Here is a 27710-nt window from a genome sequence, read left to right as displayed (position 1 = left end):
CAAACGGATCGCGAAGTAGGTCCCAAAGTGCTCTTCCAAGCGTTGGAGGGGAGTAGTCATCACTTGTGTGGGACACTTACTGATGCTGTTTTCTGTTAAAAACACGCACAGCCGAGGGAAGGGGGCATGGTTCGCTTTTGAAAGAGCCTATCCAATAAGAAGTCTTTCCTCTGAATCGGTAACTCATCTGTAGAATGTTTTTGTATTTCCCCTGCATGCTTGCGCTCAGTTCTTTCAGTTTCCCAAATATGTCTGTTTATTTGTATTGATTAAGGATCCCCATTAGCTGGTTCCAGGGCAGCAGTTACTCTTCCGGGGGTCCAGCAACATAGGCAAGGAGACACGTTTTATTTTAATTACACAGAAAGTCAACTGAGTCTTTATTTTATTACATCCATTGTGCGTGACAACACACCTCTCAATGCGAAAAATCATTCCAACACTCCCCATCGATAACCACCAAGCCTCGGTGTGAAATAGAACATTGTCATGCGCCAATCCCATATCTCCACATAGTTTTGCGAACAGGCGTGCGCACGGTGGATGTGTTTTTTCGGTATTTTATTAAGATCCCCATTAGCTGTTGCAAAAGAAGCAGCTACTCTTCCTGGTGTTCACACGATTAAAAAAAATGTATTTAAACTTTATTTATCTAGGCAAGTCAGTGAATAACACATTGTTATTTACAACGAGAGCCTACCCCGGCCAAAAACCGGATCACGGCCAGTTGTGATACAGCCTGGAATCAAACCAGGGTCTGTAGTGACGCCTCTAGCACTGAGAGTCAGTGCCTTAGACCGCTGTGCCGCCCGGGAACCATGAAACATGACCTAATACATAACATTAATAGACAAGAACAGCTCAAGGATAGAACTACATCAATAATTTAAAAAAGGCATATGTAGCCTACATAACAATATACATATTCACAAACTATCTAGGTCAAATAGGGGAGAGGGATTGTGCCTTGAGGTGTTGCTTTATCTGTTTTATAATTTGAGCAATATGAGATGGAACGGAGTTCCCTGCAATAATGGCTCTATATAATACAGTACGCTTTCTTGATTTTGTTCTGGATTTGGGGTCTGTGGGGTCCTAGCTAACATCCATTTGGAGAGCATAAGCTGTGGAGTTTTTGAGCCGTTCAGTCAGAGTTTCCTCATTCCTCCCTTGTCGTGTTTGGAGGACAAAGAATGCTGAGTTGCATCCAAAGAACACCATACCTACTGTGAAGCATGGGGGTGGAAACATCATGCTTTGGGGCTGTTTTTTTACATGGACTGATCCATGTAAAGGAAAGAATGAATGGGGCCATGTATCGTGAGATATTGAGTGAAAACCTCCTTCCATCAGCAAGGGCATTGAAGATGAAACGTGGCTGGGTCTTTCAGCATGACAATGATCCCTAACACACCGCCCGGGCAACGAAGGAGTGGCTTCATAAGAAGCATTTCAAGGTCCTGGAGTGGCCTAGCCAGTCTCCAGATATCAACCCCATAGAAAATCTTTGGAGGGAGTTGAAAGTCAGTGTTGCCCAGTAACAGCCCCAAAACATCACTGCTCTAGAGGAGATCTGCATGGAGGAATGGGCCAAAATACCAGCAACAGTGTGTGAAAACCTTGTGAAGACTTGCAGAAAATGTTTGACCTCTGTCATTGCCAACAAAGGGTATATAACAAAGTATTGAGAAACTTTTGTAGGTGACCAAATACTTATTTTCCATCATCATTTGCAAATATATTAATTAAAAATCCTACAATGTGATTTTCTGGATTTTGTTTTCTAATTTTGTCTGTCATAGTTGAAGTGTACCTATGATGAAAATTACAGGCCTCTCTCATCTTTTAAGTGGAAGAACTTGCACAATTGGTGGCTGACTAAATACTTTTTTGCCCCACTGTATATATTCAGTACCAGTCAAGAGTTTGGACACACCTACTCATTCAAAGGTTTTTCTACATTGTAGAATAATAGTGAAGACAACAAAACTATGAAATAACATATGGAATCATTTTGTAACTAAAAAAGTGTTAAATTAATCAAAATATATTTTAGATATGAGATTCTTCAAAGTAGCCACCCTTTGCCTTGATGTCAGCTTTGTACACTCTTGGCATTCTCTCAACCATCTTCACAAGGAATGTTTTTCCAACAGTCTTGAAGGAGTTCCCACATATTGTTGGCTTCTTTTCCCACACTTGTTGGCTTCTTTTCCTTCACTCTGCGGTCCAACTCATCCCAAACCATCTCAATTGGGTTGAGGTCGGGTGATTATGGAGACCAGGTCTGTGGAGACCAGGTTACACAGCCTGGGGTGTGTTGGGTCATTGTCCTGCAGAATGCTGTGGTAGCCATGCAGGTTAAGTGTGCCTTGAACTATTATTTTTGTGTGTATTTTACCCCCTTTTTCTCCCCAATTTCGTTCTTGTCTCATTGCTGTAACTCCCCAAGGGACTCGGGAGAGGCGAAGGTCGAGTCATGTGTCCTCAGAAACATGACCTGCCAAACCACGCTTCTTAACACCCGCCATCTGCCTGCTGCACTAATGTGTCTGCGTAAATACTGTTCAACTGAAGATCAAAGTCAGCCTGCAGGCCCGCCACAAGGAGTCACTAGAGCGCGATGAGTCAAGTAAAGCCACCCCGGCCCAACCCTCCCCTAATCCGGACGACACTGGGCCAATTGCGTGCCGCCCTATGAGACTCCTGGTCACAGCCGGTTGTGACACAGCCTTGGATTAAACCCGGGTCTGTAGTGACACCTCAAGCACTGCGATGCAGTGCCATAGACCACCGTGCCATTCGGGAGGTCCAGGAATTACTCTTCTTTAATGTTGGAGTTGCCAATACTGCTTGGCATATTGTTTATAGTATGTAGCATTGTGCCCGTTGCCATAGATGCCATTGTTTTATTGGTAAACATAGTTTTCATATGAGCATGATACTGTAGAGCTTTCCATAGTGGCCTTCCTTAAAGTGATTGTTGCGCTGCCATGGGCGACCTTCTAGAACCCTCCCAGACGGGTCTTGGAGCTCACGCCTGCGCAGAGTAATATATGACCCTGTGGTGCTGGGGCAGATCAAATAAGACCTCAGCACGGCAGGCTCTCGCACTAGGCCAGAGAGCGAGATGGTGCCATAAATCTTTATCTTGTCAGTCTCAGTAATTGGTTTCTCTCTCTCCGACAAGAGGTTCATCTCATCTTTTGGTTAATGTTCATGCTGTTAAGTTTATAGCCCTGTTTATAGCTGTGTTGTAATAGTGTACTATTATGCTTATTCATCTATATTGCATAATTATGACACTTTACTGTTATGTTGTGCATGTTTTTGCCTTATAGAACCACAATTCATTCAGAGTAACTCAAGTACTATTCCACCAAGATTCACTCCCAGTCAAGATTCATGTTATATGACCAAATGTGTGTGTGTGTGCTTAATGTGTGTTGGTTACGAGGAAAAGGCAATAAAAACCTTGAAAAGAGAAGCATCAGCATTGTTCTTATAGAACATCCTGTGGAGGGTCAAATCACAGTCAGCATAATTGTACTATCGTATGATAAATACGATATACAAAACCAGCTGGTAATCTCTTAGAAAGAAAAAAAACTACTGTAACCAAGACTTAAAAAGAACTGATATTGGCATCTGTATGCTTAATCCATTTTAAACTAATGTATAGAATTTATTACACAAGAGACAAAATTCAAGAATTCTACAGCACAATGGCTGAGTCATGTCTTAAGTGTAAAACTAACAATGCCTCAATAATAGATACCTTGGGTTTCCTAATAAGATCTAAGATGTTAATATTTCTGTACACTTTAGTATTGTAATCTGCGGCTGTCACTGAGCAGGCTCCATTTCATGGACCCAAGATCCAGAGGTAAGACTGTCCCCAATGCAATTCTAAAGTCTAACACATCTACAGTGCGATTTCAACAGATTTTTTTGTGTGTCAAATTAAGTCATTATTGTCTTTTGTTGAATTTATATAACAACATTCCAACCTTGTTTAGCATTATCTAGTCCAATTGGGACATGTTCCACTATTTTTATCCGTTTGCATCAGTTTCAATGGGGGACCTTTACTTTGAAGGCGAACGGTCGATTCCACTATTGTTGCTCATGCTAATGTTGTTCACGACACACACGTGGTTTGACGCCAGTCAAGGCGGGATGGCAGGCTGTCGAACGCTCAGAATATTACACTACAAGAGCTGTCTCTGGAATTCCCGATTATTGTTATGATTCAAGTTGAGACCTTATCGCTGGATTTTCTGTCTAATTTTCATGCAGCTAGCTGTCATTTTCTCCTTCACCGATGTCGAGCAATGGAGAAGCGCCCATCTGCAATTGCTGATGACCTTCTCCTCTGCACACCGAAGCATATTTCTTGGAAACTGCGAAGCGGGGAGCGTTCTGACTTGTAACGTACATTATCATCAATTGAATTGACATTTATTTCACGAGAAGTGAAGTGCCTACAATCTATTCTACCAACACATTTTTTTAAATAGTCAAGACAGAGGCAGATGCCCCTCGTTCTGTCACCCCGGCTACACTATGGTGGAATTTCCATCTCTCATTCCTTATTGGCCTCTCATCCGCTTTCTGGTGCCTTTGGCTATTACCAATGTAGCAATCGACCTCGGCGAACAGGTAGGTTTGCGACATCAAATTGACATGATACAACCTAGTTTGCGTAGGATATGTGTCGGTAGCCAACATTGGGGGTGAGGCAAGGCGATGAACGTCAAGCAGCTAACTAGCTATCTGGCACGGTCAAAACACTGTCGCGCTAACTAAACCTTGCTTGCTTGATTTGACTACTATGTTGACTTGAGCTAAGCTTTCAACATGGTACAGAATGTTTTTATCTATCCACCAGACCACCTCCACTACTAGTAGTAGTGGCCCACAGTTACATCATTTGACCATTCTAAGCTTAGAGATTACAAAACAGACGCGTGCATAAATTTATGTTTGTGTAAATGAGTGCGACTAGATATTTTGATGTTTGTAAACAGTAAACAAATTCTGCTACAGACAAATTATCTAGCTAGCAGCTGATGTAACCCATATTTAGACAATGGCTGCTCTTCTGTGTTTATATCAGTGGAGGCTCATCAGAGGAAGGGGAAGATCATCATCCTCAGTGAATTTCATAAATAAAAACCTTTTTTAGATAAAACTATGCTAAATATATTCACATGTCACCAAATAATGGAGTAAAACACACTATATGCAATGAAGCTCTACAGTATCCTAAGCAGCACTCTAGTGTAGCACCATGGTGTAGCTGGAGGACAGCTAGCTTCTGTCTTCCTCTGGGTACATTGACTTCAATACAAAACCTACGAGGCTCATGGTTCTCACCCCTTCCATAGACTCACACGGTAATGACAACTTCCGGAGGACGTCCTCCAACCTATCAGAGCTCTTGCAGCATGAACTGACATGTTGCCCACCCAATCAAAGGATCAGAGAATGAATCTAGTACTGAAAGCACAAGTTACAGCTAGCTAGCACTTGAAGTGTATAAAATGTGGTGAGTAGTTGACTCAGAGAAAGAAAATAGTTGAACAGTTTTGAACAAATTGATTTCTCCCAAAATTAAGGAGAAGCGAGAGAGAAAGCTAGCCATATTTCGTAGTATAAATTTTTTCACTTTCACTGTCTTAGCTAGCATTAAATGCGGCTAGCTAGCTTAGCCTACTCAAACACCCAGCTCAAACAGAGAGGGAGGCTATATTAGCTAGCTGGATATGGCTATCCAACACAGGAACTCTTCCAAGTCAAGGTAAGCTTTTGGTTTTATAAATTTATTGCCACTAAAGGGTTGCGGTGTATTTGCTAAACTGCTTGCTGCTGACTACACTGTACTGCATGATTGTAGCAGGTTTACTAACATGTTAGTTATAGTAGCTATGGTGATTGACTATAATGTGACAATGATGTAGGCTGTGTGTAGCAGTTAGCAGTCATGAAATGAAGGTTTGGCTTGGAACATTTTTTTCACCTGGTCACAGATAGATGTGTTGTGCACTGAAGTCCACAAGCTAAGAAAAAAGGTGAGCGGAGTGCTCGTAGATAGTTGCGAGAAGGAATTACAATATATAAATAAATAAACAAATAACAATCTGTTTGTATGTGACTGCTATGAAAGTGAACTGTGGTTAAGTGTGATCAGGGGTGTATTCATTCCGCCGATTCTGTTGAAAAACTTTTCTTAAACGGAAGCAAACAAAACGGTGATAAACACCTGAATTTGTCCAATAGAAACTTGTTTGTAACTTTTGGACTAATGATTACACCCTGGATTTTATGAATGACAGTCATCCACTATGCTGTAATAGAAATTTGAGAACTTGTTCTCAACTTGCTTACCTGGTTACATAAAGGTAAAAAAATAAAATAAGGCCATGCTCATGAAAGAATAAAAAAAGAATAATAATCCTCCCTCATCTTAAACGTCACCAACCACCACTGGTTTATACGATGTAGCCTAGCCTTCATTGGTGGTTAGGTGGGATTGGGCTATATATGCATCAGTGATATCTAGCGCAGTGAATGTAAACTAAAAAGCCCTTGAATTGTTATAGGGATCTAGGGCATTGATCAAAGTGAGGTCCACTAGATATAACTGGGAAATAAGAGTAGATTTTGGTTTAATAAACACTGTCACTGATTTAATCATTAGTAGATGTACTGATACTTGGCCATCTTTGTGGCTTGTGAAAATGCCATAATGCATGCAGAACTAAAGCACAGTTCAGTGGAGATGTTATGATTGTCCTTCCCCTGCCATAGCCCCACACCAGTGACCCACAGCTCCCATTCAGGCTCAGTCATATGACAGATGACAGGCCTAGCATCCTAGCTGGTATTCTTTCCTTGTGGACAGTGGGAGTCCAAGCGGCACAGTGTGTCTCGGAAGAGGTTAGGATTATGCTTATGTAATGGCCACGTGAGCAGATATAAATAGCACCCGGCTCCCTTCTATGGAAAGAGGCAGCTGTGGATGCTCTCTGGAGGCAAAGCTAAATGGAAGTGTTATTTAGTTGAATGACTAGTTCAGTGGTTCAGGATCACGACAGCGTATAACGGAGAACAGTGTTTTTGCATCCTGGCTGCCCTAGCAGATCATATTTCCAAACATCCATTATGTTAAAGGTCCAATGCAGTCATTTTATCTCGATATTAAATCATTTCTGAGTAACAATTAAGTACTTTACTGTGATTGTTTTCAATTAAAATGTTCCACACAAAAAAACTTAGCGAAGAGCAATTTCTCAAGCAAGAATTTTGCGAGGACTGCCTGGGAGTGGTGTGAGTGGAAAGGGGAAAACTGAAAATGAGCGGTAATTGGCAGAGAAGTTTGGAACTCTCTTTCTCATTGGCCTATTAACTAATTTACTGCATGGTGATGTCACCATGGAAGGCCAAAACTCCATCTCATCAAAACACGGTAACATTTCAGGCAGCCTTTTCAAACAGCTCTTAGACTAAAAGGGCATTAACATAATTTTAACAATTTCACAGTATTATTCCAAACCTCATATTGTGGAAATATTTATAAAGCACAGAAAAATCAAGTTTTTGACTGCACCAGGACTTGAATGGCAATTCTGTGGCTGAGACTCAGATTTTTCACTTTAAAATGTATGCAAAATAAAAAACATTGATTTCAAAGTTTAACAAATCATACAACTCTATGCACGAGGACTACTTTGAACAATTTACACAAATGTTCACAAAAACACATTTTACTGGAAGAACTGTGCAGATGCAAAGCTTGGTAACAGAATTATGGTAAAATTTCCCTCAGTTTTTATGCGACCAGGTTTTCCAAAAGCTCTGTTAAATATCTGCTACGAATTAATATTTAAATATGTGTAGAAAGAAGGGTGTGTCAGCTATGACATGACACCTTGAGTTTGAAAAAAAATCTGTTTTGGTGATTGAAGTACAGTAAGCGAAGTAGAATTACATCATGGGTCCCTGATCTGTACTACATTGATATTCATATCCATAATTATGCATTTCTTTCTATTTCATGGTGATGTATCCTGTTTAGGTACACAAAAGGTAGAAATATGCAATTGCGTCCTTTGTATATATGAGTATTATTCTACACTCTGGCTATTATTCAAATGAGCTCCGACCGCAAACAAAACCAAGTTTGGTTGGTCCAGACCAGAGTAAATCTGAACCAATCGTAGACATCTGTCTCACAACTGCGCCATATGATATTTTGGCCATGTCGCCCAGCCCTAGCTTAGATCCTTCTTTTACACCATCTAAGGTGTTTGTGTAATGCCCGCCATCGGCTGAGACATAGCATGCTCTTGAATATAGGGTGGGTGTCATGTTTTAGCGGATAAATGTACTAAAATGGGAATAACATGGACATTTAATCTTTCAAAATGGTACCACAAAGAGATCCACGCATCAGAGAATGTTGACTTGAATGGGAATATCAGTTGTTTTTAAATGACTGTTTATCTTCCATAGGAAACCTATTGAAATCAGAAGAAATATAGATGACAGAATAGACATTCCCATTTAAGTTGACATTTGACGGTGGGTGGATGGACCGGCGGCCATATTTGTGGTACTTATTGCAAGTTAACATTTCAATTTCAATGGTGTACAAGCGAATGCCCATTCTATTAATTTTATTTCTATGATTAAATTGACACCCACCCTGTATTCAAGAGTATGCTGTGTCTCAACCGACGGCAGGCACAACACATACACCTCAGATTGTCAATTAGGGACTAAAACTCTGTGTTTTAAGATATTTGACATTAAAGGTTAAAATTACTTTTTTTTTAATAACACTTTTTTTCAAGAAATTATTAAGTAGTTTGACAACCTTGTTTGTAAGCTTTTAAATTATGTCAAAATCAACCGTTAATCTTTTCCAGTGATTTAAGACATGGATGTCTTATGGTATAGCGGGATATGCAAAATGGGTGAACTTTGAGTACCTCTATCATCTGAATGTTTTGGCATTCCGGTCCAAAATGTCACTTTCTGACCACTTCTACCGACCAGCAAGAATAGTTTCATTCAAATCAAAAGGGGTGCAGTAAAAAAGTTATTGAAATCAAATGAAACAACAAAAAACAGTTAGAAGCTTAACATAACAGTATGCCAGTGGAAGGGAGGACAGTAAGTAGGTAACCCAACTGTGGTAAGTGACTACTATAATTTCCCATTGTAGCCAATTCAGTTGCAGTAATTCCGTTAAAGATTTTTCAGTAGTTCTGTTTCCGATTTGTTAGTTAGCATTGGCTGGCGAAACTACCTCAAACTTCCTTCATACTGAGCACAGAGACATAAAAATGGTATCCACAAGTTCATTTGACTCTGGGGAAGTAGATACAGTTCTTAATTGCCAAAATCCTGATATGTCAATTTTTGTTAACGGAATTACAAGGGATTGTTTCTTAAATTTATAGAAGGCAAATCCTTTCTCCAAAACCAAATAAGTGTTGATAATAGTTGGCAGGGGTCTTTACTTCAACATTATTATGTTGTCATGTATTTCTAATACCTTTTGTTACATGGTTTTCTAAATTCCCTTTTCCATCCGTTTCACCAGAAATCAAAGCCAATTCTTAGGCCTAATTTTTATTTTTAGATGGAAAATGATTGAAAATGCATCTAAACTCTTAGCTTTCATTTGACACCCATTTTGATATGTTCCCAATGAGCGTCACGTCAGTGCTCATGGGTCCCTTTTTTTATTTTTTATTATTTTTTTAACATGGGAATGACCTTTACAAAGTATGTCACTGCTATCTTTTCACTGTATACAGTGTAAACCTGCCATTTGCTTACTAGTAAATCGCAGTACTAGCCTGGTCCCAGATTTCTTTATGCTATCATGTCAGCTAACATGTTTGGCATGACAATTAGTGACAAGGATTCGACATGATAGCACAAACAGATTTGGGACCAGCCTAGCGCGGCACTGGTATGAATGATGATGGTATGATGATGAGCCTAGTGGAGCTAATAAATTCTCACTCTTTCCAATCCATTCCCTTGCCCTTCTGGTCGTTGGCAGGCTCTTAACCGGGGTTTAGCAGGTTTTAAAGAGGATGCAGTTGAGATGCTAGCCAGCTACGGGCTGGCTTATTCGCTAATGAAGTTCTTCACTGGGCCCATGAGTGACTTCAAGAACGTGGGCCTGGTGTTTGTCAACAGCAAGAGGGACAGGGCCAAGGCTGTGCTTTGCATGGCGGTAGCAGGCACAATAGCATTCATCCTTCATGTTCTCATAGGTGAGGCTTTATGGGTGGTTTTGTCCCAAATTTTAATAGCAACTAACTACCCATATTTCTTATTAATTCCAAGTTATTATTTTACAATCCAATGATATGTGTCGGTTGTAAACCGCTTTTGGGTGAGCTCTTATTTTTTGGGATAATTAAGAGGCAAACCTACGACTGTTTTTCTTATATCATGTTCAACTTTTCTAATCGTTTTAGTTGTGTCATCTCCTCAGTTCTCATAGTATCCTGACTGTCTTCCCCGTCTCCAGCCCATACAGACTTAGGCTACTACATCATCAATAAGCTCCACCATGTGGACGACTCCGTGGGCAACAAGACCAGGAGGGCTTTCCTCTACCTGGCCGCTTTCCCTCTGCTGGACGCCATGGTGAGCGCTGAGTAGAGTATACGGCTTGATTTCAAGGCTGCGTCCCAAATTTGCATGCTACTCCCTATAGGGCCCATTAGGGCTTTGGTCAAACAGTGCACTATGTAGGGAATAGGGTGCCATTTGGGATGCAGGCCAGCTCTTCTATGACCCAAAGTATGGCCAGTCAGAGAGCCATAATCATGGCAGAGGGAAGCTTAATAACACCTGACCTAGAAAAATGATTTGTAATCCTCTGCTCATCATGCTGGGTCTTAAAATGGACAGGCGCCTGTCCCTGTATTTCAACGACTGCATATCTTCTCTTTGCTTGGTCGAAATCAGATTTCAATGTGGGCCTTTGGCTTGCTGTTTTTAAACAAGCCAGATAAGAACAATGGGTACTTGGTGTTCTGAAATTCTTGGGTGGAGAAGCATCAATTGTCTCTTTGTTTATTGTTTTGTAGGCTTGGATCCATGCTGGAATTCTCCTTAAGCACAAATACAGCGTCATCGTAGGCTCTGCCTCCATCTCTGATGTTATCGCTCAGGTACTCCGCAGTTTGCTTCCTTGTTTTTCACTAATCTCCATTACAGTGAAGATTGGTCCTTGTTGCCAAGACTAATGCAATTGACCTTAAAAGTGGTCTTGGCAGTATGCCCTGCTCTGATAGGTTGTGACAGGGATGTGGTCGTAAGGGAGTGTCTCTAAGTTTTAATGTCACATGAAATGCCTTTCTTGCAAGCTCTAAACCCAACAATGCTGTAATCAATATCAATGTAGTACTACAAATAACATAAGGTAGAACAAAAATACTTGAGGAATAAAATACGAAATAAGAAGAGAACGAAAAGTAGGTAAGCTACAGTTGAAGTCGGAAGTTTAGATACACCTTAGCCAAATACATTCAAACTCAGTTTTTCACAATTCCTGACATTTAACCCTAGTAAAAATTCCCTGTCTTAGGTCAGTTAGGATCACCAGTTTATTTTAAGAATGTGAAATGTCAGAATAATAGTAGGGAATGATTTTTCAGCTTTTATTTCTTTCATCACATTCCCAGTGGGTCAGAAGTTGACATACAGTCAATTAGTATTTGGTAGCATTGCCTTTAAATTGTTTAACTTGGGTCAAATGTTTCGGGTAGCCTTCCACAAGCTTCCCACAATAAGTTGGGTGAATTGTGGCCCATTGGTGCATTGGGCCCTGTGGTGTAACTGAGTCAGGTTTGTAGGCCTCCTTGCTCGCGCACTATTTTTCAGTTATGCCCACAAATTTGATATAGGATTGAGGTCAGGGCTTTGTGATGGCCACTCCAATACCTTGACTTTGTTGTCCTTAAGCCATTTTGCCACAACTTTGGAAGTATGCTTGGCGTCATTGTCCATTTGGTAGACCCATTTGCGACCAAGCTTTAACTTCCTGGCTGATGTTGCTTCAATATAGCCACATAATTTTTTCTCCTCATGATGCCATCTATTTTGTGAAGTGCACCAGACCCTCCTGCAGCAAAGTGTGCAGTTGCAAACCGTAGTCTGACTTTTTTTATGGAGGTTTTGGAGCAATGGCTTCTTCCTGGATGAGCAGCCTTTCAGGTTATGTCAATATAGGACTCGTTTTACTGTGGATATAGATACTTTTGTACCTGTTTCCTCCAGCATCTTCACAAGGGGAGTGGTCTGGTCCTTTGCTGTTGTTCTGGATTAAATTGGAACTTTACGCATCAAAGTACGTTAATTTCTAGGAGACGGAACGTATCTCCTTCCTGAGAGGTATGATGGCTGTGTAGTCCTATGGTGTTTATATTTGCGTACTATTATTTGTACAGATGAACGTGGTACCTTCAGGCATTTGGAAATTGCTCCCAAGGATGAACCAGACTTGCGGAGGTCCACATTTTTTTTCTGGGGTCTTGGCTGACTTCTTTAGATTGTCCCATGATGTCAAGCAAAGAGGCACTGAGTTTGAAGGTAGGCCTTGAAATACATTCACAGGTACACCTCCAGTTGACTCAAATTATGTCAATTAGCCTATCAGAAAGCCATGACATAATTTTCTGGAATTTTCCATGCTGTTTAAAGGCACATTCAACTTAGTGTATGTAAACTTCTGACCCACTGGAATTGTGATACAGTGAATTATAAGTGAAATAATCTGTCTGTAAACAATTGTTGGAAAAATTACTTGTGTCATGCACAAAGTAGATGTCCTAACCGACTTGCCAAAACTGTAGTATGTTAACAATAAATTTGTGGAGTGGTTGAAAAACAAATTTTAATGACTCCAACCTAAGTGTATGTAACCTTCCGACTTCAACTGTATATACAGGGTCAGTTCCAGTACCATATTTACAATGTGGAGGGATACTGGAGTGCTGGAAGTAGATATGTGTAGTGGTAAGGTGACAATGCTAAACAGAGTAGCATCAGCGTTTATGATGATTGTATCTAAGTGCGTGGGTATAGTCAGTATAAATGTGTGTGCGAGAAAATTCAGTGAGTTGGGAGTGTGTAGAGATCTGACTGTGGTCTCCCTCCTCTCTGTGGCAGATTGTGTTTGTGTCCATCCTGCTGCACAGTAACCTGCCGTGTGTGGAGCCCCTGCTCATCCCCATCCTCTCCCTGTACATGGGAGCCCTGGTACGCTTCACCATCGTGGGCCTAGGCTACTACTACAACATCCACGACAAGATCCCCGAATCCAGTGGACTTGACGTGGGGGTACGCCGTTTCCTTAGTCGCCCTACTGGGACCTTTTTTTAAATGACAGATGGAGTTCAACATGTAGTGTGTCTTTTCTGGGGCATCAATTCATCTTGGTCTTCTAAAACTGTCTTTGTTGCAGTTGCAGACTACCTGTGTAATAGTAGCTTATGTCCCAAAAGGAACCAGGACAATTAGGTCAATGGCCCCTATTTTATCTAGTAATCAATACTACTGCCCTCACATGAGGAGCTAGCTCTACAACTACAAAGCACCCAGATTGAACATACCCTTGTTTCCCGCTCTCGTTCCTGTTCACTTTGCAGGGAGATGCCACCATCAGGAAGATGTTGAGTTTCTGGTGGCCTCTGGCCCTCATCCTGGCTACCCAGCGGATCAGCAGGCCCATTGTCAACCTCTTTGTGTCCCGGGACCTCAAGGGGAGCAGCGAAGCTACTGAGGTGAGTTTGTAGACTACTCGGTCCACTCCCCAATAATACCCCATTTAGCTCAGTCCCACTCACTGTTATTCGGCAGCTGCCAAACACAATGTCCTTTACCAGAAGTGGTCTGGATTCTAATCTAATGTTTTGTTGTCTGAGGAGACAGGCTGCTGGCTCATGGGAGGAGGAATTTCTAATGTCAACTGTGTGGGTGGGGGGGGGACCTTTTGACTGCTAGTGTTCATTACCATGCTAAAGTAACTTCATACAGCCAAACTCTTAGCATCAGTTTGGCCTGTAGTACAGGCTTTGCATTTATCCACTCGCTAGGTTGATTCCCTTCTCATGATATCACAGCTGAAATGCCCAAATTAATTTGAACAATCTGTCTGGACCTCTCGTGCATTCAGAGACCTAACCAGAGGCAAAACAATAAGCTGTTTACCAGAATGAACTGGAAATAATCAAAAGCACATTGGCTGCCAGTGGTGTTTACGTGATTCAACCTGAAACTCAGAGGGTGACCTCACACTTACAGTGACTGAAAACATTCCTAAACATCTCTACTGTGTGTGCAAAGACTGTCACTGCCTGTTTTTATTGGTTACACACAATGCTGACAAGCCCGAGGCACTTGCCCTGGTATGAACATGGGAAAATCCTAATGCGATTACAAACTAAGCTAATTGTCTTTGCTGACAGGTTTTGGCTAGTCAGTCATGTTTTAACATCTTGGCTACATTGCTGTAAGCTGTCCAAAAAGGAAATTAAATGTCATGTGAATCCTAATGACTCTTTTTGCTTGGCCAGGCAGTGGCTGTGCTCACTGCCACCTACCCTGTGGGTCACATGCCCTATGGCTGGCTGACTGAACTGAGAGCTGTCTATCCCGCTTTCGACAAGGTAAACCAAGGCCAGTCTAACAATAGCCTCTTGTTGCAGATCATAACATATTATATATATTTGGGTACTGAGTCCAGGTGGCATGCATTTTATTTCCCACTAATGATAATGTTCTCTTCTTCAATAGACCAATCCCAGCAATAAGCTCATATCCGGCACACCGGTCACAAAGACGCATATCAAAAAGTTTACAGCCTGTTGTTTGGTGCTATCGCTCACGGTAAGAAGGATGTATGGCTCTTTTTGTTTTTATTCCAATATTGGAATAAATATTCGAATACTATTGGGAAGTATACTAACTCTATAGAGAGAAAAAATGAGAATCCAGAGTGTAGAATTCAGAGCCAAAACCAAGACGATCTTAGCTCTTGTGTTCTGTTTGTCAGTTTTGGCACAAAGCGTGCCACAGATCAGAGAAAAACAGTTTTGAGACTCACGCAAGCAGAGCGGAACATCCTTTCAGTGTTCTATGTGGGCATTCTTGGCGTTTGTTCATGTCAATGCTTCTTACATAATGATGTAGTCAGACGGGTATCCTACTTAATAATTTTCTGAACTATAGCCTATTTTTTTTTTTTTTAACTACTCCTCGTGTGAAAAGGAAGAAGTAAGGCGAAGATGACACTGGATGGATAAACACTATGCCATAGATAAATATATACTTATGCTCTGGATAAGCCCTGGGGCTTCAAGCGCTAAGCCACCAAACAAGCAGGTATAGAACCAGCTATGCGGAATAAGTGGTTTCAATACCTGTATGTTTGGACAGAATGTACAGTATTTATATAGCAGTGTTTTTTTTGTTCTATATCTGACTTCAGGAGTCAGGTTGCAGTGTGTGAGTGTGTCAGAGTGAGAGGGAGAGGCACACCAGGTTGGTGTACTGTCGTTTCCCTGAACACTTCTTCTCCTGGTTTAAAGGGCATAATACAATTGTGGCATTTCCATAAACACATGTGTTTCACATAACATATCCGTTTCCATATGCATGTGAATTTCAGAGCAAAGTAATGGAAGCTGACTTCTATTTTCCATCCAGCTCTATTGATAATAGAACAGAGCACAACAAGTTGGCCTTGTAAAAGCACTGTTGAGAAAGGTATAGTTCCGCCTTGTCATAAATCGTCTGGTTTTTTTCACGGTTTCGGTATTGGGATATGTGGTAAATACAGGGTAGAAATGGGAACAGAAAAAAAACCCCGAGACTGATTTGATGGGGAGGAAATAATGTGTCCCTAATGACTTGGGATGTGAAAAACAGGAAGTTGGTGGAAAAGCGAAGGCCTTGGAGCCACAGAGAGTGGCGGTAGCATGCCAACCAGATGTGGAATTCCACTGTTATAAACAAGTGGGTGTGGGCTCAAGCCTGGCAACCAGGGTTCTGTGGTTGCCATGGTGCCGTAAGGCAGCCTAAACAGAGACATCTAAAATATGTACAGAATTTAGAGAGATCAGCTTTTTTTGTTTTTGATAAGTCATTGACTTGTTGATTTGATATATCTGGTTGTTTTAACCCACATAGTTGCAGGACTGATTGCAGGTTGACTTGATTAACGTTAATGTTTGCATTTTAAAGATCCATCGCAGCGCCGGCCTCTTTTTGATCAATGAGACCTGACTGCATTATGGAAATGGAAGAGGGCTCGCAGTGAGGATGACTACTGGTCTGGTTTGGACTGATGTTTAGTGGGATGTTTTGCGCTGTAGCAGCCGCATCAACCAAGTGGGTGCTACACAGTTGTGGAGGAGTACGAAATCCATACTACAGAGTGGCTGAGAGTCGACTCCAAAATAATCGATTTCTCGACTCCTTGCCCGTCGATTCCCGGTGTCAAGCTTCGATTATGCTAAGAATAAACTCCTCGACTCCTAAGATTCAGTAGTTTTGCAACGGAGGAGACTAGTTGCCGTAGGCTACTTCTGAGAACAAACTCTCGCATCTTTCACAGTAAAGAAAGAAAAGAAAGAGCAAGCTGGGGGGAGGGGCACATCCAGGCAGGTCAAATACCAGGCATACAGTCAGAACCATGTATCGCTAATCAAAAGCTGTATCTCACAATTTCTTGGCTTGCAATGTCTCGCAAGTTCACTAAAGTAAGGGCTATTTAATTATTTGGAAAATCTATTCAAAGTATTCAACGGCTTTGTTATGGCACAAGCCTAAATAATTTCAGGAGTAAAAATGTGCTTAACAAGTCACATGGACTCACTCTGTGTGCAATAATAGTGCTTAACATGATTTTTGAATGACGACCTCATCTCAGTACCCAAGACATACAATTATCTGCAAGGTCCCTCAGTTGAGCAGTGAATTTCAAACACAGATTTCACCACCTGGGAAGTTTTCCAATGCCTCGCAAAGAAGGGCACCTAAACTCAGCAAAAAAGAAAAGTTCCTTTTTTCAAGACCCTGTCTTTCAAAGATAATTTGTTAAAATCCATATAACTTCACAGATGTAGATTGTAAAGGGTTTAAACACTGTTACCCATGCTTGTTTAATGAACCATAAACAATGAATTAACTTACACCTGTGGAACGGTCGTTAAGACACTGACAGCTTACAGACAGTAGATAATTAAGGTCACAGTTATGAAAACTTAGGACACCAAATAGGCATTTTTACAGACTCTGTTAAACACCAAAAGAAAGATGCCCAGGGTCCCTGCTCATCTGCACGAATGTGCCTTAGGCATGCTGCAAGGAGGCATGAGGACTGCAGATGTGGCCAGGGCAATAAATTGCAATGTCCGTACTGTGAGACGCGCTACAGGGAGACAGGACGGACAGCTGATCGTCCTCGCAGTGGCAGACCATGTGTAACAACACCTGCACAGGATCGGTACATCCGAACATCACACCTGCAGGACAGGTACAGGATGGCAACAACAACTGCCCGAGTTACACCAAGAACGCACAATCCCTCCATCAGTGCTCAGACTGTCCGCAATAGGCTGAGAGAGACTGGACTGAGGGCTTGTAGGCCTGTTGTAAGGCAGGTCCTCACCAGACATCACCGGCAACAACGTTGCCTATGGGCACAAACCCACCGTCGCTGGACCAGACAGGACTGGCAAAAAGTGTTCTTCACTGACGAGTTGCGGTTTTGTCTCACCAGGGGTGATGGTCGGATTTGCGTTTATTGTCAAAGGAATGAGCGTTACACCGAGGCCTGTACTCTGGAGCGGGATCGATTTGGAGGTGGAGGGTCCGTCATGGTCTGGGGCGGTGTGTCGCAGCATCATCGGACTGAGTTTGTTGTCATTGCAGGCAATCTCAACACTGTGCGTTATAGGTATGCCAGCAGCCATACTGCTCGTTCTGTGTGTGATTTCCTGCAAGACAGGAATGTCAGTGTTCTGCCATGGCTAGCGAAGAGCCCGGATCTCAATCCCATTGAGCACGTCTGGGACCTGTTGGGTCGGAGTGTGAGGGCTAGGGCCATTCCCCCCAGAAATGACCGGGAACATGCAGGTGCCTTGGTGGAAGAGTGGGGTAACATCTCACAGCAAGAACTGGCAAATCTGGTGCAGTCCATGAGGAGATGCACTGCAGTACTTAATGCAGCTGGTGGCCACACCAGATACTGAATGTTAATTTTGATTTTGACCCCCCTTGTTCAGGGACACATTATTCCATTTCTGTTAGTCACATGTCTCTGGAACTTGTTCAGTTTATATCTGTTGTTGAATCTTATGTTCATACAAATATTTACACGTTAAGTTATGACAGTGAGAGGACGTTTCTCTTTTTGCTGAGTTTATTGGTATATGGGTTAAAACAAAAAATGGAATATCCCTTTTGAGCATGATGAAGTTATTAATTACACTGGATGGTGTGTCAATACAGCCATTCACTACCAAGATACAGGTGTCCTTCCTAACTAAATTGCTGGAGAGGAAGGAAACCACTCAGGGATTTCACCATGAGGCCAATGGTGACTTTAAAACAGAGTTTAATGGTAGTGATAGGAGACAACTGAGGATGGCTCAACAACATTGTAGTTACTCCACAATACTAACCCAATTGACAGAGTGAAAAGAAGGAAGCCTGTACCGAATAACAAGGCACTAAAGTAATACTGCAAAAAATGTGGGTAAGCAATTAACTTTTTGTCCTGAATATAAAGTGTTGTTTGGGGCAAATCCAATACAACACATTACTGAGTAGCACTCTATATTTTCAAGCATAGTGGTGGCTGCATCATGTTAAGGACTGGGGACTTTTTCAGGACCAAAAAGAAAGGCAAAATCCTAGTGGAACATCTGGTTCAGTCTGCTTTCCACCAGACACTGGGAGATTAATTCACCTTTCAGCAGGACAATAACCTAAAACACAAGGCCAAATTATACACTGGAGTTGCTTACCAAGGAGACAGTGAATCTGCCTGAGTGGCCGAATTATTATTATTATTATTATTATTATTATTTAAAAAATTAAATCTACTTGAAAATCTGTGGCAAGACCTGCAAATAGTTGTCAAGCATGATCAACAACCAATTTGACAGAGCTTGAATAATTTTGAAAGTAATAATTGTGAAATGTTGCACAATCCATGTGTGGAAATCTCTTAGACTTACCCAGAAAGTAATTGCTGTCAAATGTGTTTCTACAAAGTATTGACTCAGGGGTGTGAATACTTATTTAAATTACAAAAAATATATATTTTTCATTTGACCTTTTATTTAACTATGCAAGTCAGTTAAGAACAAATTCTTATTTTCAATGAAGGACTAGGAACAGTGGGTTAATTGCCTTGTTCAGGGGCAGAACGACAGATTTTTTTTACCTTGTCAGCTTTCACTTTGTCATTCTGGGGTATTGTGTGTAGATGGGTGAGAAAAAATTTATCTATTTAATCCATTTTGAATTCAGGCTGTAACACAACAAAATGTGGAATAAGTCAGGGGATATGAATACTTTCTGAAGGCACTGTATGTTGGTGTTTCCTTTACTTTGGCAGTTACATGTATATAGCATACTGCACATTGGGCCAGATAGCCATGGCCTACGGGCTTGATGGAAACACAGGCTCAGCCTCTGACAGCCCACATGCCAAGACTTGCTCTGATTGCGTCTGACTCTGTGGGAAAGTGAACAGTGCAGAGAGAAGACAGACAAGTGTACAATAAACACCACAAAGGAAATGTTTCACTGCCAGTTTAGACTGTAAACAGAGCAAATGGGTTTTAAATTATTTTCTTTATAAACATCAAATTGACTTTAGATGGCTTTTAGAGATTTAGACAGTGAGGAAGTCTAGTGAAAAAACAGGAAAACCACGACTCAGCATGACCTGTCTATTTGTATACAGTATTGTGACTGACTAAACATAGACATTCAGCAAAACATCCGAGAGTCATCGGCACGACTGCACTGCTACATTTTCTTTGGCAATTCAAATATTTCTAACCAGAACCAGAGGAACACATCATATACACTGAACAAAAATATAAACGCAACAATTTCAAATATTTTACATAAGGAAATCAATCAATTGAAATAAATGTATTAGGCCCTAATCTATGGATTTCACATCTGTTGGTCACGGATAAAAACAAGTAGGGGCATGGATCAGAAAGTCATTCAGTATCTGGTGTAACCACCATTTGCCTCATGCAACGCGACACATCTCCTTCGCATACAGTCGATCAGGCTGTTGATTATCGCCTGTGGAATGTTGTCCCACTCATCTTCAATGACTGTGAGGTTGCTGGATATTGGCGGGAACTAGAACACAATGTCGTACACGTTGATCCAGAGCATCCCAAACATGCTCAATGGGTGACATGTCTGGTGAATATGGAGACCATTTCAGAACTGGGACAATTTCAGCTTCCCGGAATTGTGTATAGATCCTTGCGACATGGGGCTGTGCATTATCATGATGAAACATGAGGTAATGGCGTCAGATGAATGGCACAACAATGGGCCTCAGGATCTCGTCACGGTATCTCTGTGCATTCAAATTGCCATCGATTTAAAATGCAATTGTGTTCATTGTCCGTAGCTTATGCTTGCCCATACCATAACCCTACCACCACCGTGAGGCACTCTGTTAACAATGTTGACATCAGAAAGCGTGTATGGCATCATGGCCGAGGGGTTGTCTGCCATCTGCAGGGTACAGTTGAAACTGGGATTCATCCGTGAAGAGCACATTTCTCGGGGAGCATGCCAGTGGCCATCGAAGGTGAGTATTTGCCCACTGAAGTCGGTTACGACACCAAACTGCAGTCAGGTCAAGACCCTGGTGAGGATGACGAGCACGCAGATGAGCTTCCCTGAGATGGTTTGTGCAGAAATGATTTGGCTCTGTAAACCCACAGTTTCATCAGCTGTCCGGGTGGCTGGTCTCAGATGGTCCTGCACATGAAGAAGCCGGGTGTGAAGGCCCTGGGCTGGCGTGGTTACACGTGGTCTGCGGTTGTGAGGCACGGTTAGACGTACTGCCCAATTCTCTAAAATGACGGAGGCGGCTTATGGTAGAGAAATTAACATTCAATTCTCTGGCAACAGCTCTGGTGGACATCCCTGCAGTCAGCATGCCAATTGCGTGCTTCCTCAAAACTTGAGACATCTGTGGCATTGTTGTGTGACACAGCACTTTTTAGTGGCCTTTTATTATGCCCAGCACAAGGTGCACGATCATGCTGTTTAATCAGCTTCTTGATATGCCACACCTGTCAGGTGGATGCATTATCTTGGCAAAGGAGAAATGCAATCAAATTTGTGCACAGCATATTTGAGAAATAAGGTTTTTGTGCGTATGGAACATTTCTGGATAAATAAAAAAATTCAGCTCATGAAACATGGGACATGCGTTTATTTTTGTTCTGTGTAGTTTATAAGTTGTCTTTTACCTCAGTGATTTAGTTGCAATATTGTGTTATGTACGGTATTGTACATTGTTACTGCAATTAGACTTAATTATATTTGGGTTACAAGCCTGGCTTGTGTTAACTTCAAAAGGGACTAAGGTGAACCTAAACTCAGTCGCCTTAATGATCTAGTAAATTCCAACAAGGAATGTTTTGGCAAGGTTATGTAACTGAGTTAAATAACTTTGTTTTTGTTTGCCCGGCTACATGTGGTGTATAACACCCCTGGTTTGTTTTTGTGCGGCCAGCTCTGCTTTGTGGTGTTCTGGACCCCTCACATCTCTGAGAAGATTCTAGTGAATGTGATTGGTGTGGACCTTGCCTTCGCTGAGCTCTGTGTGGTTCCACTAAGGATTTTCTCCTTCTTCCCTCTGCCAGGTAAGGAGTGCACAAAGTGCGTAATATCTGTTGGTTGCAGCCCTAGAGTTGTGAGTTTGATTCCCCATGACCCACACATACTTGCCATATATAACAGGAAGTGTTACAGGAAATGTCTGCTGGAAATGTCTGACTATTTAGGATTAGTCACCCAAATGAGCCTCCTAGTATGTAGTGTCCTATCTTGAGTACGAGGGTTTTCTATGTGTTAACACAATGCTGTACCGCTGAGCCCAGAGTCATGGACTGTGGTCCAAATGGCACCCTTATTCCTTATATAGTGCACTACTTTGGACCAAAACTCCATTGGCTCTGGTCAAAAGTAGTGCACTATAAAGGTTATAGGGTGCCAGTAGGGCACTACAAAGGGAATAGGGGGCCATTTGGGACGCTACCATGGTCTGCTGAGACAGCAGTCTGATTTGACGTTTCCACGGACTCTGTCCCCTGTGTGTGTAGTGACAGTCCGGGCCCACCTGACTGGCTGGCTCATGACCCTGAAGAAGACCTTTGTGCTGGCCCCCAGCTCTGTGCTCCGCATCATCGTCCTCATCACAAGCCTGGTCGTGCTGCCTTATATGGGGTAGGTGGACACCTCACTGAAATGGCACCCTATTCACTACTTTTGACTGGGTGCACTGTAAAGGGAATAGAGTTCCATTTAGTACACACGGTCTGTTTCCTTCAGCTAACATATATGAGTTCCTGATTCACCAGTCTCATAATAATGTAAGCTATGATGTGGCCTGAGAGATTTGATATTGTAACGAGCCTGTATGGCCACCAAAACTCTCACGTAGTTTGTTAACTAGCATAAACAGCCCATGATGATAATTTCCCATGAAATAATCAAGTTGTCGTTTATTTGGTTCAACATAGGTCGGTGCGCGCTGACGCACATAAGCGCCTCTAGACCCAGCATGCCCCAGCGTCATCAACTACAACAACTCATTTGCATAACATTGTGTGATATGCTGAGAGTGACGAAATCAGCTTCTATCTCCAGGCTATCAGACTGTTAAACAGTCACCACTAGCCGGCCTCCGCCCAGTGCCCTGCACCTTAGAGAATGCTGCCCTATGTACATAGTCATTGAACACTGGTCAGTTTAATACTGTTTTACCCAGTGTATACATACATACACACAATTTATATTCTGGTCTCTGACATTGATATTTCTTAATTTACATTTTTATGGATTGTGTGTAATGTTTATTTTTGTGTTTTACTGCACTGTTGGAGCTAGAAACAAGCGTTTCGCTGCACCTACGACAACATCCTCAAATCGTTGTGTCGACCAAAAAACTTTGATTTGACACATTACAATATGAATTATGTTTTATTCTAAAACGGGATACCTAAAGATGGTTTATTTGAATTCAGCAAACTTTGTTTATTGCTTAGTGTGACATTTTGATTGGACTCCAATCTGACACGGAGTTGAGGAGCTGCTCTCTGTTTCATGATAAGCAAACATGAATAGAAATGTATTCAGATAAGATTTTAAATCAGAAATATGTAAATTGTCACCGTTCACCACATCTACCATCAAATGCAGACTTTGCAAATTCAGTGTGAGGGTATGCGGTTTTGTATTTAGCCAATAGCCTCATTAAATCTTTAGACCGGTTCTTTGTGCAAGGTTTTCAATTAAACATAAGGTAGCATAATATACAGTACCAGTGAAAAGTTTGGACACCTACTCATTTCAGGGTTTCTTTATTTTTACTCTTTTCTACATTGTAGAATAATAGTGAAGACAAACTATGGAATTATGTAGTAACCAAAAAATGTGAGATTCTTCAAAGTAGCAACCCGTTGCCTTGAAGACAGCTTTGCACACTCTTGGCATTCTCACAACCAGCTTCATCAGGAATGCTTTTCCAACCGTCTTGAATGAGTTCCCACATGCTGAGCACTTGTTGGCTGCTTTTCCTTCACTCTGCGGTCCAACACATCCCAAACCATCTCAATTGGGTTGAGGTCAGGTGATTGTGGAGGCCAGGTCATCTGATGCAGCACTCCATCACGCTCCTTGTTCAAATAGCCCTCACACAGACTGGAGGTGTGTTTGGGGGGGTCATTGTCCTGTTGAAAAACAAATGATAGTCCCACTAAGTGCAAACCAGATGGGTTGGCGTATTGCTGCAGAATGCTTTCGTAGCCATGCTGGTTAAATGTGCCACCAGCAAAGCACCCCCACACAATCACACCTCCATGCTTCATGGTGGGAACCACACATGCAGAGATCATCCGTTCACCTACTCTGCATCTCACAAAGACACAGTGGTTGAAACCTTGGTAGGCTGTCATTTTAAATAAGAATTTGTTTTTGTCTGACTTGCCTAGTTAAATATTAAAAACAAAATCTCATTTGGACTCAACAAACCAAAGGACAGATTTCCACCTGTCTAATGTCCATTCTTCTTATTGGTGTCCTTCAGTAATGGTTTCTTTGCAGCAATTCGACCATCAAGGCCCGATTCACTCTGTCTCCTCTGAACAGTTGATGTTGATGTCTGTTACCTGAACTCTGTGAAGCATTTATTTGGGCTGCAATCTGAGGTGCAGTTAACTCCAATGAACTTATCCTCTGCAGTAGAGGTAACTCTGGGTCTTCCTTTCCTGTGTCGGTCCTCATGAGAGACAGTTTCATCATAGCCCTTGATGGGTTTTGCTCGTGCACTTGAAGAAACTTTCAAAGTTCTTAATTTTCCGGATTGACTGACCTTCATGTCTTACAGTAATAGACTGTCGTTAATCTTTGCTTTTTTGAGCTGTTCTTGCCGTAATATGGACTTGGTCTTTTACCAAATAGTGTTATCTTCTGTATACCACCCCTACTGTTTCACAGCACAACCGATTGGCTCAGACGTATTAAGAAGGAAAGAAATTCCACAAATCAACTCAACAAAATGTGATTGGCAGCTTCATTAAATAGGACCCGCAAAACACCATTCTCAACGTCAACAGTGAAGAGGTGACTCTGGGATGCTGGCCTTCTAGGCAGAGTTCCTCTGTCCAGTGTCTGTGTTGTTTTGCCCATCTTAATCTTTTATTTTTATTAGCCAGTCTGAGATATGACTTTTTCTTTGCAACTCTGCCTGGAAGGCCAGCATCCTGGAGTCACCTCTTCACTTGTTTTTTTATATTGTATTTTTTACCTTTATTTAACAAGGCAAGTCAGTTAAGAACAAATTCTTATTTTCTATGACGGCCTAGGAACAGTGGGTTAACTGCCTGTTCAGGGGCAGATCGACAGATTTGTACCTTGTCAGCTTAGGGATTTGAACTTTCGGTTACTAGTCCAACGCTCTAACCACTAGGCTACCCCAGGGTTATCTTCAGTATACCACCCCTAACTTGTCACAACTGTTTTGGCTCAAACACATTAAGAAATTCCACAAATTAACTTAACAAGGCACACCTGTTAATTGAAAGGCATTTCAGGTGACTACCTCATGAAGCTGGTTGAGAGAATGCCAAAGCTGTCAAGGCAAAGGGTGACTATTTTGAAGAATCTCATAACATATTTTGATTTGTTTAACACTTGTTACTACATGATTCCACATGTGTTCTTTCATAGTTTGTCTTCACTATTATTCCACAATGTAGAAATAAAAATAAAGAAAAACCCTTGAATGAGTAGAAGTGCCCAAACTTTTGGACTGGTACCGAGTTAATAAAGCATGCATCTATCTATGTGCTATGCTCAAAGTGAGTGTTTTTGCTGCACAAGAATTGGACCCATCGACAATCCTAGCTGCCCTTTTACCCTACCTTATCTGTAAATACAAGTGAATGTGTCACTGCCATTTCTGTCTGAACCATATGCGACAAAGCGGTGTGACTTCAAGATGGTCATTTCACTGTGGGCAAACGGTATCTGAGCATAAATCACTATAAAAGACTGACCATAATAGAGAGGACTTTTCTTCCATTGCTTAGCAACGCCTCTCATCCGGACTGACAAGCCAAAGCCAGTATATCAGACCTGCTGCTATACTTTCTTTACCCCGGGAAAAAAACATCCGTGTTTGCTAGACGCCAGGCTATTTCACAGCAAGACATCTAGGATGACATTTTTCACTTGCCACACACTGTAGGCCTACAACTAAATGGCTATTTTGCTTTAGTTTCTTTGGAGGAAGTGTGAAATGGGCCTATTTTAGTCTATACGGCCCCCCAAAATGTATTCCAATAGGGTAAGCCTGTACCACATAGGCCTACGGTATATCCTGTATTCTGAGCTCTACTGGTCAGTTGTTCCAGTGTTAATGAAAGCTGGGGTTTGTGTTTCAGTGTCCACGGGGCCACACTGGGGGTTGGGTCTCTGTTGGCTGGTTTCATAGGGGAGTCTACCATGGTGGCCATTGCGGCCTGCTATGTCTATCGAAAACAGGTGAGAGAACCCCTACATAAAGGAAGAGTAAGAAACGGTATAGCAGGGTTCCCCAACTGGCGGCCCATGGGTGATTTCATTTGGCCCCCCCACGTTGAGCAATTTATTGTTTTACATACGACTGTAAAAACACCAGCAAATAAGCTCCAAGTTTTTACTTTGGAACAGATTTCCTAAATTATTCCCACACGAGAGATATGTAACCCTATACAAATGCAAGCATGATTGTTGTAGTCATATGTTTGTGCTTCTTGCGGTCAATTTGTCGTCATGTTCCAGCCCCCTGACCATCCCCTCGAGAAAATATTGTCCCGTGCCTGAATCTAGTTGATGAGCCCTGCTGTATAGTCATACAGTGAAGTACAAAATAACTATAAATTGCTCTTCATTCCTTTCAGCTCTTTCTTATATTCCTTTTCTTTCATTCTCTCCTTTCCCACAGAAAAACAATGAGATGGCCAGCGAGCTGGTGGTGGAGGGAGAGGACTCGGCTCCTATGAGCGAGGTGTGTTCCAGAACTCAGATGGATGCCATTGAGGAGCTCCAGGAGGAGGAGCTTCAGGAGTAGAGGCACATGGAGAGAGAGAGAGACAGGAGAAATTGGAGCTGAGCTCCATTAGAAAAAAGGGAATTCCAGCGGAAGAGGACCATGGGTAGGCCCCAATACCGGACCTGAGAGAAGAACACAGATCGCTTAATAGGCTCCTTGAGTGGATGATCAGCCATGATGAGGAACACGCACTGTACAGACAAGCCATGCACTGAAATCCATGTAAATACCTTCCAATCCTCTGGACAATTAATGTATTCATGAACTGCAGAAATAGGATAAGTATTAATCACTTTCATCATCGTGTTACTGCTAATTGAGCATGGGAAATAACTGATGTAGGAAAACCGGTCCTCAGCTAAGGGAAATGTGTTGTGGAGAAATTGAAACATTATTTTACTTGGATAATCAAGTAAAAGAAGCACAGCTTTATTTTATTTTAATGCTGGAACATTTGAAAAAGGACCTGTTGAGTTGGGCAAGTGTATTTTACATTGAATGGTGTTCAAGAACTAGAGTTCTGTTTTATATAGGCGACGGGAATTTGCAAAGTGTATATTAACTTGCAGAAAGGGGTCGGGAATCCCTCAGTATCTTAGTGGGTGTGTGTGACTGTGTTTGCATCATTATGCTCGTCCACTTTATGCAGTCTGGGAATGTTTCATTTTATTTTGACAAGTATAGCTATTTTCTTAATAGCACATTCTGACTGTTCGATGTACATATTGTAAAGGCATTATATTATTTGGCAAATAAATTGTTATTTAAAGAGCCCATCTGACTATTGAAACATTGA

At 41.7% G+C, this 27710-nt stretch overlaps 1 protein-coding gene across 1 annotated transcript; it reads left to right on the top strand.

Moving 5' to 3' along the window:
- Positions 1-4141: 4141 nt before the first annotated feature.
- LOC112227950 (progressive ankylosis protein homolog B) lies at positions 4142-27688 on the top strand. The gene is made up of 12 exons (XM_024392992.2): positions 4142-4662; positions 10082-10298; positions 10559-10677; positions 11124-11207; positions 13207-13377; positions 13686-13820; positions 14613-14705; positions 14833-14925; positions 21833-21962; positions 22422-22545; positions 26265-26364; positions 26807-27688. The coding sequence occupies exons 1-12, from the start codon at positions 4567-4569 to the stop codon at positions 26930-26932; spliced, it is 1488 nt and encodes a 495-aa protein (XP_024248760.1). The 5' UTR covers positions 4142-4566; the 3' UTR covers positions 26933-27688.
- Positions 27689-27710: the final 22 nt, after the last annotated feature.

Source organism: Oncorhynchus tshawytscha, linkage group LG29 (genome assembly GCF_018296145.1).
Source record: "Oncorhynchus tshawytscha isolate Ot180627B linkage group LG29, Otsh_v2.0, whole genome shotgun sequence".
NCBI lineage: Eukaryota > Metazoa > Chordata > Actinopteri > Salmoniformes > Salmonidae > Oncorhynchus > Oncorhynchus tshawytscha.
The sequence above is the reverse complement of the archived record's forward strand: the minus strand, read 5'-3'. Positions and strand labels throughout refer to the sequence as shown.

Bases quoted from the DNA above. Each gene is read 5' to 3' on its own strand.
- LOC112227950 (XM_024392992.2), top strand. From the start codon at position 4,567: ATGGTGGAATTTCCATCTCTCATTCCTTATTGGCCTCTCATCCGCTTT. The intron at 14,706-14,832 runs GTAAACCAAGGC...CTTCTTCAATAG, and splicing joins TCTATCCCGCTTTCGACAAG to ACCAATCCCAGCAATAAGCT. The intron at 22,546-26,264 runs GTAGGTGGACAC...TTTGTGTTTCAG, and splicing joins GTCGTGCTGCCTTATATGGG to TGTCCACGGGGCCACACTGG.